This window comes from Nannospalax galili, unplaced genomic scaffold (genome assembly GCF_000622305.1).
Source record: "Nannospalax galili isolate Female #2095 unplaced genomic scaffold, S.galili_v1.0 scaffold735, whole genome shotgun sequence".
Taxonomy (NCBI): domain Eukaryota; kingdom Metazoa; phylum Chordata; class Mammalia; order Rodentia; family Spalacidae; genus Nannospalax; species Nannospalax galili.
Genome location: NW_008337053.1, coordinates 3119861 through 3135836, shown reverse-complemented (window position 1 = coordinate 3135836; position 15976 = coordinate 3119861). Strand labels below are relative to the sequence as shown.

Sequence of the window (15976 nt, the reverse complement as noted above, 5' to 3'; positions counted from 1 at the left end):
GTGTGTGTGTATGTGTATGTGCCCGTGTCATGGCCCACGTGTGGAGTTAGAGGACAACTTGTGAGAGCTGATTCTCTTCTTCTACCACATGGGTCCTGGGGATAGAACTCAGGTCATCAGGCATGGTAGCAGGTATCTTTACTGCTGAGTCATCCTGCTAGCCCCACTAACTGATCTTTTATGTCTTATAGAGTTTATAATGAGTAAAAGATTATATAAGCGTAATAATTCATCTGTAAACCTAGAAATGTACAGCCAATTTTGAAAGAGATGTACCCTAGCTCAGAAAAATGTTATTGAATAGGTTAATGCTGTTGTAATGAAATGCTTCTTTTAATTAAAATAAAATAAAAAATAAAAAAACCCTGGGTAAGTCTCTCAGTCTCACTGAATCTTGGTGAGTCTCAGTCTTCTCCAATAGTAAAGCTTTCCAGACAGATCATGAAGACAAAATAAGATTATGTGTATTTGGGAATGGAGAGATGGCTCAGCGGTTAAGAGCCCTGACTGCTCTTGCAGAGGACCTGGGTTCAATTCCCAGTACCCACATGGTGGCTAATAACTGTCCATAACTCCAGTTCCAGGGGATCCAACACCCTCTTCTGGCTTCTGTGGGCACTGCATGACATGGGTGTACTTAGACACAGGCAGGCATAACATTCATATAAAAAATAAATTTTTTGAAAATATAGTGTATATTTAATGCTTAGCTTAAAACACAGAGAAGCTACTCAGTAACTGGTATGTAAGCAATATTAGTGTGTCATTATCAATTCTGTCAGTGATAAGCACGATGACCCAGGAAGACACAAAATACACGTGACTCTGAGCTGCCATCAGAAGGTAAGAGCCAGTTCCCAGACATGAGCTCTACAGAATATATTTATATTGAGCATTCATCGCAGGAATCAGTCCCTCCCGTGAGTTTCTCGCTGTTCCTCTCCATGTTCCAAGAGCATCTTGGGCATTCGCCCATTACGGCACTTACATGCTGTACTGTAACTGTCCTTCGTAACTGTCTCCCCTCCCTTCATCTGAGTGTATCTTAGATATGGGACCAGTTTATTAGTCTTTGTGGCTTTACGACCTACCCCAGTGCTGGGAAACTAGTGGCTTCTCTACAGAAGTATGCGGAGTGAATTCATAAGTTAATGAATGAATTAATTATGTAATGAATACATTAATTGTGAATGCTAGGTCATAGCTTAGTGCTGGCTGGAGTCTGGTATTTGTTTGTTTAACCTAAGTGCCTTATAATTTTTCAAATCCCTCAGGAATGACAACTGTGTTTCTTCAATGTTGGATGGTTTTATGGGATGAACTAAATATTCTGAGGCAAATTATATTAGTGATTAAAGGACATAAAATAGGACACATCCTTACTGCATCCATGTAAACACACACACATAAATGCTGAAAACATTAGAAAACAATGAGGGTGGTATAAATAGCCAGTAACAAATCTCCATAATGCCACGTCTTCTTTTAAAATATTTCTCTCTCGTTCATGAAAATCCTTAGTACTGAGCACCATGTGCCAGGATCTGGGCTGTATGCCAAGGACACAGATGGGAAATACCTGCTGCCACAGAGCCTACAGTTTAGAGGAAGAGCCCACACTGTAAAAGGAAGTCCCAAATATCTGCCCAAAGACAGCCTGGGGTACTTGCATGCTCCTGAAACCACCACCTCTGTTCTTTACAAAACAATGTCATCACCAGCCTGATCTTTCCTTTCCTAGTAAATAACTTTCCTCATCAGTCATATTTCTGCATACAAGCAATAAACTATTAAAATTGGAATTTAAAGAGAAAACATTGTAGTATAAATGGTCAGTACTAAATTTCCTATATCTCAGTGGTAGACTGCTTGCCCAGCATGTGTGAGGCCCTAGGTTTGGTACCCAGTACTGCCACAATAAAATTAAAAAGAAATGAAAAAAATTAAAATTGTATCAAACCCACAAATACCTATAGGTAAATCTGCCAACAAGGAGATAAAACCATAAATGGGCAACTATAAAACATCATTTGGGGCAATTAAAGAGTCAAATAAATGGAAACAGAAGACTTAGTGTTAAGACAACATTCCCCCTAATTGATCTAGAGATTGAATTCAACCCCAATCAAAATCCCACAGCTTTTTCATAGAACTGAACAAACTAGTGCTGAAACTTAAAGGACCTAGAATTGCAAAAACAATTTTGAAGAACAACACTGGAGCATTAATAATACCTTGGGACTGAAAGTAGACATAAAGGCAACGTGTTCCTGGCATAAGGGGAGACAAATGATAAAAGAAACAGAAGAGAATCCAGGAATGACCAAGACTTAGATAGTCAATTATTTACAATAAAAATGGCAAAGTAACTTGAGGGGAGCAGGATATTTCCAATAAATAATATGGTACAACCATATATTCATATACAGAGTAAATAAAAACTCGACCCATACTTCATGTAACATATTTAATTTTTTTCTGAAAATGGACCATAGGCCTAAAACTTTCAGGAGAAAGTATAAGTGAGATAAAGGTATTTTTTAGATAGCACTCAAGATAAATCATAACAGAAGAAATCTGAAATCTTTTAAGCCTCTGTTCTTCCAAGTATAGATATTTTCGGAAACAGTATGGAGGTTCCTCAGAAAGTTAAAAATAGGATTAGCATATGACCCAGCAATCCCACTTCTGGGTACATAGCCAAAGAACATGAAATCAACTTGCCAAAAAGATATTTGCACTCTCATGTAGACTCTAGCATTATTCACATGGCTACGCTATAGAATAGGCCTGTGTCTATCACTAGATGAATGACTAAAGATGATGCGCTACACGTACACGGTGGAATGTTATTCAACTCAAAAAGAAAGGAAATCTCATCATTTGCAACATGGACATTACACTAATCAAAATAACCCAGACACAGAAAGACAAACCCTGTATAATCTCACAGGTGAAATCTGAAATAAATAAACTCAGAGACAGAGAGGAGAAAGGTAGTTACCACAGGCTGAAATGAAAAGAAGATGGTCAGAAAGATGCTAATTAAAGGATATAAAGTTTCAGTTACATGTAGGAGGACTGAGTTCAAGAGCTCCACTATAAGGCATGGTATATGTGGTAATAATACATTAATTTGCTCAATTTAGCCATTCTATAATGTATGCATATTTAAAATCATGGTGTATGTGATAAACATATACAATTTTTCTTATCAATCAAAATACCAATTTTTATAAATTCCACTCTTTCAAAAACACTACCAAGAAAACAAAAAGACAGGACATAGGCTGGAAAAAATTTCATAAGCAAGTTAAAAGAAAAACTGCAAACTAAGAAAATACATACAAAAGCCCTAATGTCTTTAATATCGAAAAATCCCTTTAAAACTACTAATAACAACATGGGGTCCAATAGAGAAATGGACAACTATAAATGTCAGTGATGATCTGAAGCTAAGATGAGCATCACTTAAGATTAAAGAGACACAAACCAAAAGATGCCATTTAATAGAGAACATATGATACTGAAATGTTTATAATAGCAAAAATAGAAATTACTCCAAACACTAACAATTGAGGACTGTTAAATACACATTGTACAGAAATACAGCAAAGCACCATGTACTCATTACAGTTTTCAAATGCTGACTTTGCCCATACTAGTAATAGTAAAAGCAGTCTGCAGTATTTGGTTAATTGGGGTTAGAGGGGGCATATTTCAGTCCATATAGAAAGATCTCGTTTTTCTAAAAGTATACATTTTCAGCTATTCATGACAGGCCAGCAAGATGGCTCAGCAGGTAAAGATGCTTGCACCTAAGCCTAACAACTTGAGTTTGATCCCAGGGCCCCACATGATAGAAGGAGAGAACCAAGCTGTGCTCTGACCTCCGCATGCACATGCAAGTGAATGCATGTGCACATACATGCAATAAATAAATATAATAAAATTTTAAAAATAAGAAGTTTAAATTTAATGTTTTGACAAAACAAATCAAAACCAAAGGTATTCAGCAGCAGTAAGACAAGTAGCCAGGCTGAGGCCCTTGCCCTGTGCTTGCGACTCTAAGTGGCCACAGGTTAGCATGAACATCCAGTTAAGTACACGCTTGGGTTTGCAAAGGTGAAGCCAGGTGCAGGATTAGGTGTGGCTCAGAGAGCAGGGATGGGGGAGAATGATTCAGTCCCAACAGTGGTTCTATCACACTGGCTGTGTTGACTCATGGGTAAGTCACTTAACGTCTCTGAACCTCAGTTTCATCTTTTGTAGAACTAAGGTAATAAGCACCAACATCTTTTTAGAGAGTTGTGGAGAAGTTTAAACAAAACAGATCAAATCCTCCGCTAGGTGTTTGGCACATGATGAAAACTTAATAAAGACTAACTGCTTGTATTACTATTTGAAACATTTGAGTCATTTGGTCACACTGCAACTACTATGTTCTGCACGATCCAGAGTGAAAAATAAAAGTGGAGAGAGCTGCCAACCTCAGAGAAACTTGGCAGCCAGTCTTAGGCAATGGTATTTGTCTCTGCTCTGTAAAAGCTTCCTGGAAGCAGTAGGCAAAGGACAGCAGCTAGGCAAAGAGGGGGAGAAAGGGAAGAGGGAGGAGGAGAGAGGGAGGAAGAGGAGCGGGGGGAACAGTAAGGGTCTAAACAACTTTCCTGGTACCACCTGCTGTTTGGCCAAGGGCCAGGGTGACACATTCCATCCTCCCCCCTCCTGGATTGACTGAGACCTTCCTCTAGACATCAGTATAAGATAGTAGAAACACTGCTGGACCAGCAAACCATAGAGGACTCTAGGGGATCACTGAGTGCCACATCCGTCATTCCGTAGATAAGGGACATGAGGGCCAGACAAAACTGGGAACAAAGCAATCAGCACCCGGCTTAGGCTACTTTCAGCCATGGGGTCTCCTCCCGTCACGTCCTCCCTTCCCTAGCTGTTCCTGCCTGCATTCTCGGTCCCTTACTTGCTCGCTGCTTCCCTGTCTACCAGACTCCTCAAGCCCTGATCTCTTTTCTGATAGCTCCAGTAGTCCTTCATATCCCACCCTGTAGTGAGGAAAAGAACCAGAATGGGAATTTTCTGACTCAAAGAATGGCCTAAAATGAGAACTGTTAGGGCCTTCACTAAGAGACCAGCATAGCCATTCCTCTGCTTCTAAAGAAAGACTATACACCCACCATGACATGAAATAAGAGGCTAGAGGAGAAACGAGCTCCAGGTTATTATGCTCACACCTCTTCAACAAGACTGAAGGTCACCTTGAAACTCTTAGAAAAGAAGGTCCCTGGCAGAGAGCGTTACTAACAGATTCAAGAGAAGCCAACAGACTCCATCTCTGAGGTCATAAATACAACTGTGAGCCAGAAAGAATTGGAGGCAAGCTTTCCCAACAGGACAGTACCACCTCTTGGCAATGGCTGGGCTGAGGTTTACCTTGGGCAGACTGACTGGAGTCCGGGGCTTGGTCCTGGGGTTCTTGATCAGGAGTCTCTGATCCAGGGGGAGCAGGTGGTATTTCATGGCCTCAATGAGGAAATCCTTACAGGTGTTGTTATTCTTTATCAAAGCTTCCTCTTCAACTGTCTGGGGTAAAAATTCACAGGTGATCTTAGAGAGGAATTTGACCAAGTTTCTCAAGCCCTCTCCCCAGGTTGGGTCATTCCCACACTCTCACTACATCATCTCAGATTCCAAGAAAGAGCCACAAAATTGCAAATTAGTGCTCACTTCACATATTTCATGCAAAAGTATGGTATCAGACAGGGACTAAAATCCCTGTTTCGCTACATAGTATCTCTAAGCCTCAATTTCCTCATCTATAAAAAGGGTATACTAAAGGTGGTTATAACCTAATAGTCTGCTTTTGAGGATTAGATGTGTTTGTACAAAACAACAGACAAGTGGTCAACCCAAAGCTTCTTCCCACACTCCTCCCAGCTTGAATGCATGTAACACCTAGGGCAGAAGGCCAGAGAGTGGGGAGAAGGAAAGGAAAGAGGAGAGGAGGCAAAATCCAATGGCTATCCCCTGAAGCACTGAATAAAATAAGGTGGTCAAAGAGAAGGATCCACTTCCATTTTCTTAACAGTGGAAGTCTCACAGAGGAAAATGGCCAGCGAGGAAAGAATGTCCTGCACAAAGCCCTACCTACTGGCCTCATCTTTGATTCCATCTTAGCTGGGACTCTGGCTTCTCCACCATACATCCCAGAGTTCATAACTTGAGTCCTTCAGCAAACATAAGCCTAAATGTTTCATGATTCAGACTAAGGGTGGAAGCATTCCAGAGCACTGACTCTCAAATGTCCACCCTCTGGTCCAGGTTAGTCACTCTGTGGCATATATGGAATTAAAATGTGGACTTCTAAGTCCTCATCATGTTGGAAAAGATTAATTCCATTTAATAGCAACCGTCATTGAATGTCTCCTGGTTGGGTAGGCCTGTGCTGGCCCCTAGTAAAGAGCTAATGTGCAAGACAAGGTTTCTAACCCAAGGAGCTCAAGTCCACTTGCAGACGAGAGAGGCCTCAGACCTCAATTAACTTGGCCCTCAAGCTAGCCATGCACAAGGTCTGCCTGAGCCTCTCCTGAGACGTCATATGTTGTTAGAAATGAAAATATGGCAGGAAAAAAAGGGATTAGTGAAACAAGGCCTCACCTCTGGGCACCTCTTTTCCCAGAGATAACTCCTCCTGAACACTGTTTCCCTGGAAGCTTTTTTTTTACCTTCCCCCTAGGGCACAGACCCAGGTTGGACAAATCATCAAAATTTAAGATTAAAGGAAAAGGGGAAAGAGGGTGTCTAAGAAACCTGGGAAGGAAGAACAGGGCAGCTTCTCTTTACTCCCACTGTTAACTAAACTAAGTTTCAAGGTCAGATGAATGTTAATGAGACATTCTTTCCATTTCACTCTGTAAGGCCTAATAAAAGTCTGTTCTCAGGCTCTGGCCACCTTCTTTCAATATCCAAACCTAAAATAACCAGGACAAACCAATGTCTTGGTGAGTTTCAGTTGCCGACACTTGATGGGGCTATAACTAGGACCTTGGAATCTTCATTAGCTTTGGAATCCAGTCCCCTGGCTATCGGCCCTGACTGTGAAAGTGAGTCTGTGCTGGAGGTCACTCCATTCTTGATTAGTTCCCACACAGGAGGGTTGACTGGGACACTGGGAGCTCAGGCAGGTTCTATCCCTCTGCTTGGGGACTTTTCCTATAGGGAGACATGCTGCTACCAGGTGGCAGAAATACCATCCAAGGTAGCATGTAGAGCCCATAGAGAAGTTTCCAGCATACCCCTCAGCACCTGTTAAAGGTGCCACACAGGGAGAGACACAGAAAGCATTTCATTGACCCCTTAAACCTGTGGACAACAGGGTCATGAGCACAGGGCTTTGCAAGTGCTCATGAACATACTATGTCACCTGACGCCCCCCAAACAGCAACAATATCAACTAGCATTCACAGAACACTGCCATAAACCTTACACGGATTTTCTTATTTTGTCCCCAAACAGTCCTATCAGAGCAGGTATTATTTTGATCAGATGAGAAAACTGAGATTCTAATGGTTAAGTATGACAGGGAGTAACAAGAGAGGGGCTACTGAGCTGCTACACCTCCTCTCTTATCCTTGCATCACACCTTTACTTCCTCTGAACAGTCCTCTGGAATAGCTCAGTGCTGGCTGACTGCCTCAGTGTTTTCTTAGGTCCACATATTTGAAGGTTTATCCTCTGCCTGATTAGAAGAGTGTCCGGTACCATTTGCAAAACAAAGCACACCATGGATTATAAGACAGAGAATGTCAAAGGTGGAAGGTCATAGAAGAGTGCACTTTAGAGCCGGACAGATTTGGGTCTGAATTCTGACTTTTCCTCATGCTGGCTCCTGACCCCAGATCAATCCCAGTCTCCAAGCTTCATGGCACAATTTTTTTTCTCTTTTCTTGGAGGAAGCAGAATATATATTCTGACACCTGTGAGGGGCTGGACCCCGAGTTACCTAAAACCATGGCAGAAAGGGAAAACAGAAACATTATGAAAATAACTCTTCTTAGTTTTTCTATAAGAAAAGCATCTTTTATTGAACAATCATTATGCTAGGCTGTGTAATGAACACTTGCTCAGCATACTGACAGTTTCTTAGCCCTATAATAGCTCTGCTTGGGTCTACTGTAACACCTGTCCTGCAGAAAAAGACAGTGAGGTTTGAAGACGTTAAATAACTCAAAACTAGTAAATACAGCATTGACTGAAACCCAAACATCACCTCAAATCTACACACTGCACATTTTCATTCCCCTACTTTATGCTTAATCCAATGGGCTGATGCCCTCTGTCCATGCAGAGAACCCATGGAATTCATCAGCCATGCCACACAGCCAAGGTTTCCCTGCTATTCCTCAAGCCTGGTGAACAGGCAAAACTCACCTGGACTAGGTAATCCCTTGGTAAGAGAGGGAGTCGGACATGTTCCATCAACTTGGCCATGTGCTCTAAGCGAGTTTCTTTCTCATAATTGATCCAGGAAATCACAGCTTCAAACACCTGGAAAGAAAAGAGAAAACTTTTAAACAGCCTCCTCAATTTGGAAAACAGAAAAAAAATGTTGCAAGTCATCCACAAAGGTGTTTAATCTCAGACTTGATGCTTAAGGGGCTAGAGAGATGGCTCAGTGGTTAAGAGCACTGGCTGCTCTTGCAGAGGACCTGAGTTCAATTCCCAGCACCCACATGGCAGTTAACACCTGTTCGTAACTCTGATTCCAGGGGATCCAAAGCCCTTTTCTGACCTCCGCCAGCATTGCACAACATGGGCGCGCTTACATACATGCAGGCGATACACTCATGCACATAAAGAAAATAAATAATTTTTTAAAGACCTGATGTTTAAGATTAAATAAAAACAGAAACAGAAAGGCCTTACTAGCTGGCCTTGAAGAAAGCACACACACATACACAGGGGCAAACCTATTATCCCAGATGTATACTCCTGGTTCAATCTAAAATAAAATAAGTTCCACTAGTTATTTAAGGATAGAACTGCAGAGTGATAAAACTGTGAACTAAATATATAGAGTGCTCAAAAGGACCGGAAGTCTTGGGAGGATGTTTTCCACCACCTTGTTTATATCCTAGATAATACAGAATGAAGTCTGTAAGGTTGCCTTCTGTCTAAAGCTGTCTGTGGTGATAAATGTGACACTAAATGACAGAGAAAGACAAAAAAATTCTCCTTGGACTTAACGCCTCTTGACTTAACCTCCTGTGCAAATCAAAACCAACAGGGGAACCTGGAACCCACAGGAGGGGATTTGCACAACGATGAGTCCAAATTCTAACTCCACACCATCATGTATACAGAAAGACAAAATACAGTCCAGAGAGACTACATGTTTGCAACCTTACTGGACACTTTAATAAATATAGCTTTTTTAGGAGAAAAGGAAAGAATGTGACAATATCAATAAAAACAGTAATATGCATACTTTGGGGACTAGAAATAGAAAAAGGTGCAAACAAGTGTCCAAGAGGTTTGCTGAAGCATCGTTGTAGCAGGATCTTTTTTTTTTTTTTTTGAGAACAACCTACAACAGAGGGTCACAAATAGCCGAAGCACAGAGACTAAGAGTCTGAAAAATGCTGGTCCTTGGACAGGACTCCTATATTAAACTACACCCACTCAGGGTTCAGGGATCACTGTGGAAGAGGGGGCAGAAAGATCGTAAGAGCCGGGAAGGAAGCACAACCACATGCAAATAGAGTCCTACAGGCTCCTGGAACCCTGCTCATCTGAATCTACAGCAATGGTGTCAGGATGAACAGGGCCCATGCAAATTCAAACCGACAAAAACCCCAGCATAGAACTGGGTTCCCCAATCTTAGCTGAAGAAATACTGGCAACTGATTACTGCTGGGTGAAAAAGAGCCGATCTTCCTAAAGTGAAAGATTCTAGATACGCCAACTAGACCTCAATAGATGAACTTGCACTGAGGGATGTCTTAGAAAATAACTTGACAGAATAGGCCTTAAGACAAATGACAGAATGTATGAATTCTAGTGGGGGAGCTATGGGAGGGTGCCAGTGGGGAAGGGGTACAAAGATGATTAGGATTGATTGAGATGTTCCGTATGCAATACATACACAAAAATTTAATTAAAAAAAGAACAACCTAAAGACCACTAATGGAAAAATTGGTTTCAATTGTTAAAAGGAATAATCTGAGATAAGAAAATGCCTGAAGACTAACAATGTCTGTATCTACCTGGTGTGAGCCTACTTGTGAAGCTTTTGTTGCCAATATTCAGGACAACGCAAAAATCAAAGCGAATACTGGAGAAACGAGAGCCGCACTACATCGTGGGGAGGGAAGGATAACTAGGAAGGGCTGCAGGAAATTGCTCACTGTATGAACATGCAATTTAACACAGTGAGCATTGTATGGTATATCTCTTTGTCAGAATTAATCCAATTGTGCTGGGGTGGTAGTGCCCTCCTTTAATTCCAGCCCCAGAAAGCAGAGGCTGGTAGATCACTGTGAAACAGCAGCCTGGGGTGGTTTATTAGAGAGCACCAGGCTAGTGGGGGCTACATAGTGAGACCCTGTCTCAAAGAAACAAACAAAAATTCATCAAATTGTATAGTTAGAATGTATACATTTCAGTATTGTGAAAACTATGCCTCAATATTAAACAGTGTAGGTTTTAAAAACAGTAATAGATCAAAAGCACAAAAAAATAAATAAATAAAAAACACTCTAGCCGGGCATGGTGGCGCACGCCTTTAATCCCAGCACTCAGGAGGCAGAGGCAGGCAGATCCCTGTGAGTTCAAGGCCAGCCTGGTCTATATGGTGAGTTCCAGGACAGCTGGGGCTACAGGGAGACCCCGTCTCAAAAAAGCCCCCCAAAAAAAAAAAAAAAACTCTACTTTAGAAAGTATCACAAGGGTTTTCTATAAAGAAAATGAATAATTAGTAAATATAGAAAGAAACACTGAGAAAAAACATTTTGTAACCACCACTATAACAACTGGTTCAGAAAAACATCAATGGATGCTAAAATTAAAAACTGTTCAGGAACAAGATATTCTGTTTCCAAAGTATCATCCCAGAGATTACATATTACTCATAAATGGGCAACACACACTTGGACCGATGCTACCTTAGACTAAGGGTCAGATTTACTACCAGCAATAGGACAAGCTCATATTCTTGATTGTCATTTAATGGGAGGGATAAAGCATTCCCAATGTAGTATTTTTTCCTAAAATGCTTAACCTGAATATTTCAATGAAGAAACAATTAGACAAATCTATGTTTGAAACATTCTACAAAATGGCTGTACTGGATTCTTCAAAATTTAATATTTGGAAAGAACAATAATAAAAATTAAGGTGATGGCTAGAGATTATTAAGATTTGGCGATATGACATCTAAAACCAAGGCGTAACCCTTGATTTGTTGTCAATTAAAAAGAAATAGCTACAAAGAAAATTAAGGAATTATAAAAATTGCTACAAAGGACTAATGGGGGCATTAGGAACATGTGAATACTGACTACATGTTAGGTAATATTGCTGTATCCGTGTTACAGTTCTTTAACATGATAATAGTCTCATGGTTAGAAAAGAATTTTGGCGTTCTTAGGAGCGCACACTAAGATCCTGGACTGAAGTGTTATGATAGCTGAAATTTATTATCAAATGGTCTAGCAAAGAGAAAGACTGATTTTGCAGAGAGAAGAAGATGAGGCAAACTGTTAACTGGTGGCAAGATATAGATGTGATTTCTTTCAAACATCTCTTTAGGTTTGACATTTTCAAAATAAAAACTGGAGAAAGAAAAAACATCATCCCTTAGGGGAAAAGGAGGGACAACAAGTCCACACTATGGCACAAAGTTGAAATGACTGCTTCATCTATCTGCGGGTTCAAATTTTCTTAATCTAAATATTTTGTGTTAAAATAGTAATGATGCTTTTCATCTAAAACACCGCATCCTATTTTTCAGGTCAGGTGAGGCATAACTTGAATTGGGCAAGGAATCATAAGAGAATCTATCAGCAGAGGGAAAACAAAGAGAACAGAATGGGATGATGAGGAAAGCCTGATCAGTGTATATTAAGTTGTAGTTAGGTCTCAGTAAGAAGTTCTGATTATCTAAGGAGTAGCTCTAGGTAATAATGATGGACCATACATTTCAAGAAAGGATTTTTAGTTTTTCACAATAAAGAAATCATAAATGTGTGAGGGGGAAGATATGTTTACTCTGACTTGAATATTGCACAGTGTCTGTATATATTTAAATACCAGATAATAACATATATGTACAGTTTTATGTTTTATGTGTTTAAAATAAATGTTTTAATTTTCTGGTATTTTTTTATTTAATAGCCATGTGATTAGAAGAAGCATTTCATTACAGCTTTAACATATTTAGTAACAATTTCCAGAACAAGGATACATCTCTTTCAAAAGTGGCTGTAAATTTTTAGGTTCAAAGTTGAATTAATATGGTAATACAATATTGAACACAGTATAAACCCTGTAAGACATAAAATTGAATGAGTTTTTACCCTTTAAAGAAGATCTTCATTTCATTTTAAAATATGCTGTTTCCTACATTTTTAATGTTACTAACACTTAGATATTTGAACGTGTGTTTAATCTCTATGTATCTGATTCTTACTAGTCACGGTTACACTCAGATCCTTGGCACCTGAGTATGGATATAAAGTCATCAGGTAGATTTCAATGGTAATGTTTATCACCCCTACTAATTAACATGAAGTAAATTTTTATGCTTCTTCCTCAAACGTAAGCCTTTTTTTTCATTTGTTCATTTTTGTGTGTGTACATATCAAACAGAACATCCCACACAACCTTATTCATCTATATACTCACTTCCCAAATGGCACCCTCCCATAGCCACACACACACACACGCACTGGAGCCCATATACTCTGCCATCCCCGTTACTGTCCACTGTGTTGTCGGCGCCCCCAGCCATTCCCCAGTGCTTGTCCATCTGCTGAATCTAGTCAGCCTATCTAGAGAGCCTTGTTTTAGGAATATCAGCTGTTCCTCAACTAGCAGCAATCGGTTGTCAATATTCCATTAGATAAGATTGGGGTCTGCTGTTCATTTTCCCAGTTTTATGCTGAGTTACTGTCTGGGAGTCTTTTGGGCCACCCTGGCCAATAACTCAAAGGAAGGTATCTCCTGTCTGGCATTGTTTCTTCTTATGTAGCCTTTAGCTATACATATGGACTCTTAAGTTATATTGACCCCATTACTCTTTGGTTATACTTTCCTTTGGGTGTTTAAGACCCTACAATTGGCCCAGATAAACCAAGTTATTTTTACTCTTAAGGTTGTTTGAGGATCTGTTCCTCAGGGGTCACATGGGCTTGGGAGGATCCCCTGGCTCCATTTTTTACCAGTTCCATCTATGTGAAGATAAGTCAAAAGCCCTGCTCAACCATGGCTGGCTTCACTTGGAAGCATGGAGGAAATGTTCCTCTGTGTTGACTCTCCTCTTTGTAGACTGGACACTGGTTCAGGTCCATCTGGTAAGGTCTCCACAGCCTCCTTGATCAAGAGGACAGGTGACTCACCACAGTTACAGGCCATTTTGAGAGATGCTCATAGTCCACTGGAATTTAGTCAACCAAGGAAGGAAAGGAGCAAAAACAGTCCTTTATGTCCCTCTGTCCAAATTAGTCCTGATAATATGGCTGATAACCATCCAAGAAGGTTAGTTCCACCAGTCTGGCACTTTTAATTACCATGGGCCATGTAGATAAAGCTTGAACAAAGACCAAACACTCTCAGATAAACCTTGCCTTTGTCAGTAGGTAGTTGGACTAATATGGTTCCCTCTGGTTTTTTTTAAACTAGCTAGCCATTATTTATCGCTCACATTGTCTAACCCTTCCACCATGGTTTCCCCATTTAAGGTACCCCCATTTTTCCCATTTCTCCCTTAATAATACTCTTTTCCTATGGTTCCCACCTCTCTTGAGCTCCTTCTTTCCCTTTATCCCCTAGGTTCCTTGTATAACCTTCCTTTCCCCCTCTCCTTAAAATAACCCCACTTTTTTATCCATATCTCCCTTATTAAGGCCTGTTTCCTACTGTTCTTCTCTTTCAGATTCTTTCTTTTCCTTTACTTCCCTGGTTCCTTTTCACTATCCTGGTTCCTGTAGTTATGTCTGATACATATTCACTTATAAGGATTTGGTGCTAGGATCCACTATGAGGGAGAACATATACCGCTTATTTTGTTTGTTTGTTTGTTTGTTTTCTGAGTCTGTGTTACTTCACTTAGTATAACAGTTTCTAGTTCCATCCATTTACCTGCAAATTTCATGATTTCATCTTTCTTTACTGCTGAGTAAAACTCCATCATATAAATGAACCACATTTTCATTATCCGCTCATCAGTTGAGGGACACTAGGTTCCTTCCATCTCTTAGCTATTATGAAAAGAGCAGCAACAAACATGGATATACAAGTGTCTCTGCAATAGGACAAGTTCCTTAGGTATATGCAAAGAATTGGTATAATTGGTCAGATGGTAGGTTCATTTGTAGTTTTTAAAGAGTTCTCCACACTGCTTTCCATAGGGGTTGAACAAGTTTGCAGCCCCACCAGCAGTGGATGAGTGTTCCCCTTTCCCCACATCCTCTACAACATTTGGTAAAATTTGTTCTTGATCTTAGCCAGTCTGACTGGGGTAAGATGAAATCTTAAAGTGGTTTTAATTTGCATTTCCCTAATTACTAGTGATGTTGAACACCTTTTAAGATGTTTCATAGCCATCTTTATTTCCTCTTTGAAGAACTCTCTGTTCAGCTCCTTAGCCCACCTTTTAATTGGGTTACTTCCTTTCTTGATTGTTTTTTTGAGTTCATCATATATTCTGGATGTTAAACCTCTGTCAGATGTGTCGCTGGTGAAGATTTTCTCCCATTCTGTGGGCTTTCTCTTCAGTTCCTTGGTTGCTTCTTTTGATGTACGGAAACTTTTTAGTTTAATGAGGTCCCATTTGTTGATTCTTGATCTTGTTTCCTGGGCAGTTAATGTCCGGTTTAGAAAATCCTTTCCTACACCTATATCCAGTAGGTTATTGCCAATGTTTTCTTCTAACAGTTTCAGAGTTTCAGGCTTCACATTGAGGTCTTTGATGCATTTGGAGTTGACTTTTGTGCCACGTGAAAGATAGGGGTTTAGTTTCATTCTTCTACAGGCGGAGATCCAGTTTTTCCAGCACCATTTGCTGAACATGCTGTCTTTTCTCCAGTGAATGTTCTTGGCCCCTTTGTCAAATATCAGGTGGATGAAATTGCATGTACTCATATTTGGGTCTTCGGTTTTGATCCATTGATCTATGGGTCTATTTTTGTACCAGTACTATATTGTTTTTATGACTATAGCTCTGTAATGCAGTTTAAAGTTTGGTATAGTAATCCCCCCACCATTGCTCTTAGTGTTCAGCATTGCTTTGGCTATCTGAGGACTTCTGTGCTTCCATATGAGACTTAGGATGTTTCTTTCTAATTCTGTGAAGAATGTCATGGGGATTATGATTGGCATTGCATTGAATCTATAAATGGCTTTTGGTAGGATGGTCATTTTCACAATATAAATTCTTCCAATCCATGAGCACGGGAGGTCCTTCCATCTTCTGATGTCTTCCTCAGTCTCTTTCTTTAAAGATTTGAGTTGTTCACTGTAGAGGTCTTTAATGTCTTTGTTCAAGTTTATTCTGAGATTTTGTGAATGGGAGTGTTTTTATGTACTCTTTCTCCAATTGCTTGTTACTGATATATAGAAAGTCTACTGATTTCTGTAGATTAATTTTATAATCTGCCACTTTACTGAAAGTGTTCATCATTTTTAGGAGTTTTCTGGTAGAATTTTTGGCATCTTTTAGATAATATATCATCTGCAAAAAGAG

At 40.0% G+C, this 15976-nt stretch overlaps 1 protein-coding gene across 7 annotated transcripts in view; it reads right to left on the bottom strand.

Moving 5' to 3' along the window:
- Klhl3 (kelch like family member 3) overlaps positions 1 to 15976 on the bottom strand; it is a 155391-nt gene that overhangs the window by 29143 nt on the left and 110272 nt on the right. For all 7 annotated transcript variants that reach the window (XM_029562966.1, XM_029562965.1, XM_008831815.3 and 4 more), the window contains 2 exons: positions 8446 to 8562; positions 5449 to 5598 (listed from right to left, as the gene is read on the bottom strand). In XM_029562966.1, the coding sequence (XP_029418826.1) occupies positions 5449 to 5598; positions 8446 to 8562 (267 nt within the window). The remainder of the gene's footprint in view (positions 1 to 5448; positions 5599 to 8445; positions 8563 to 15976) is intronic.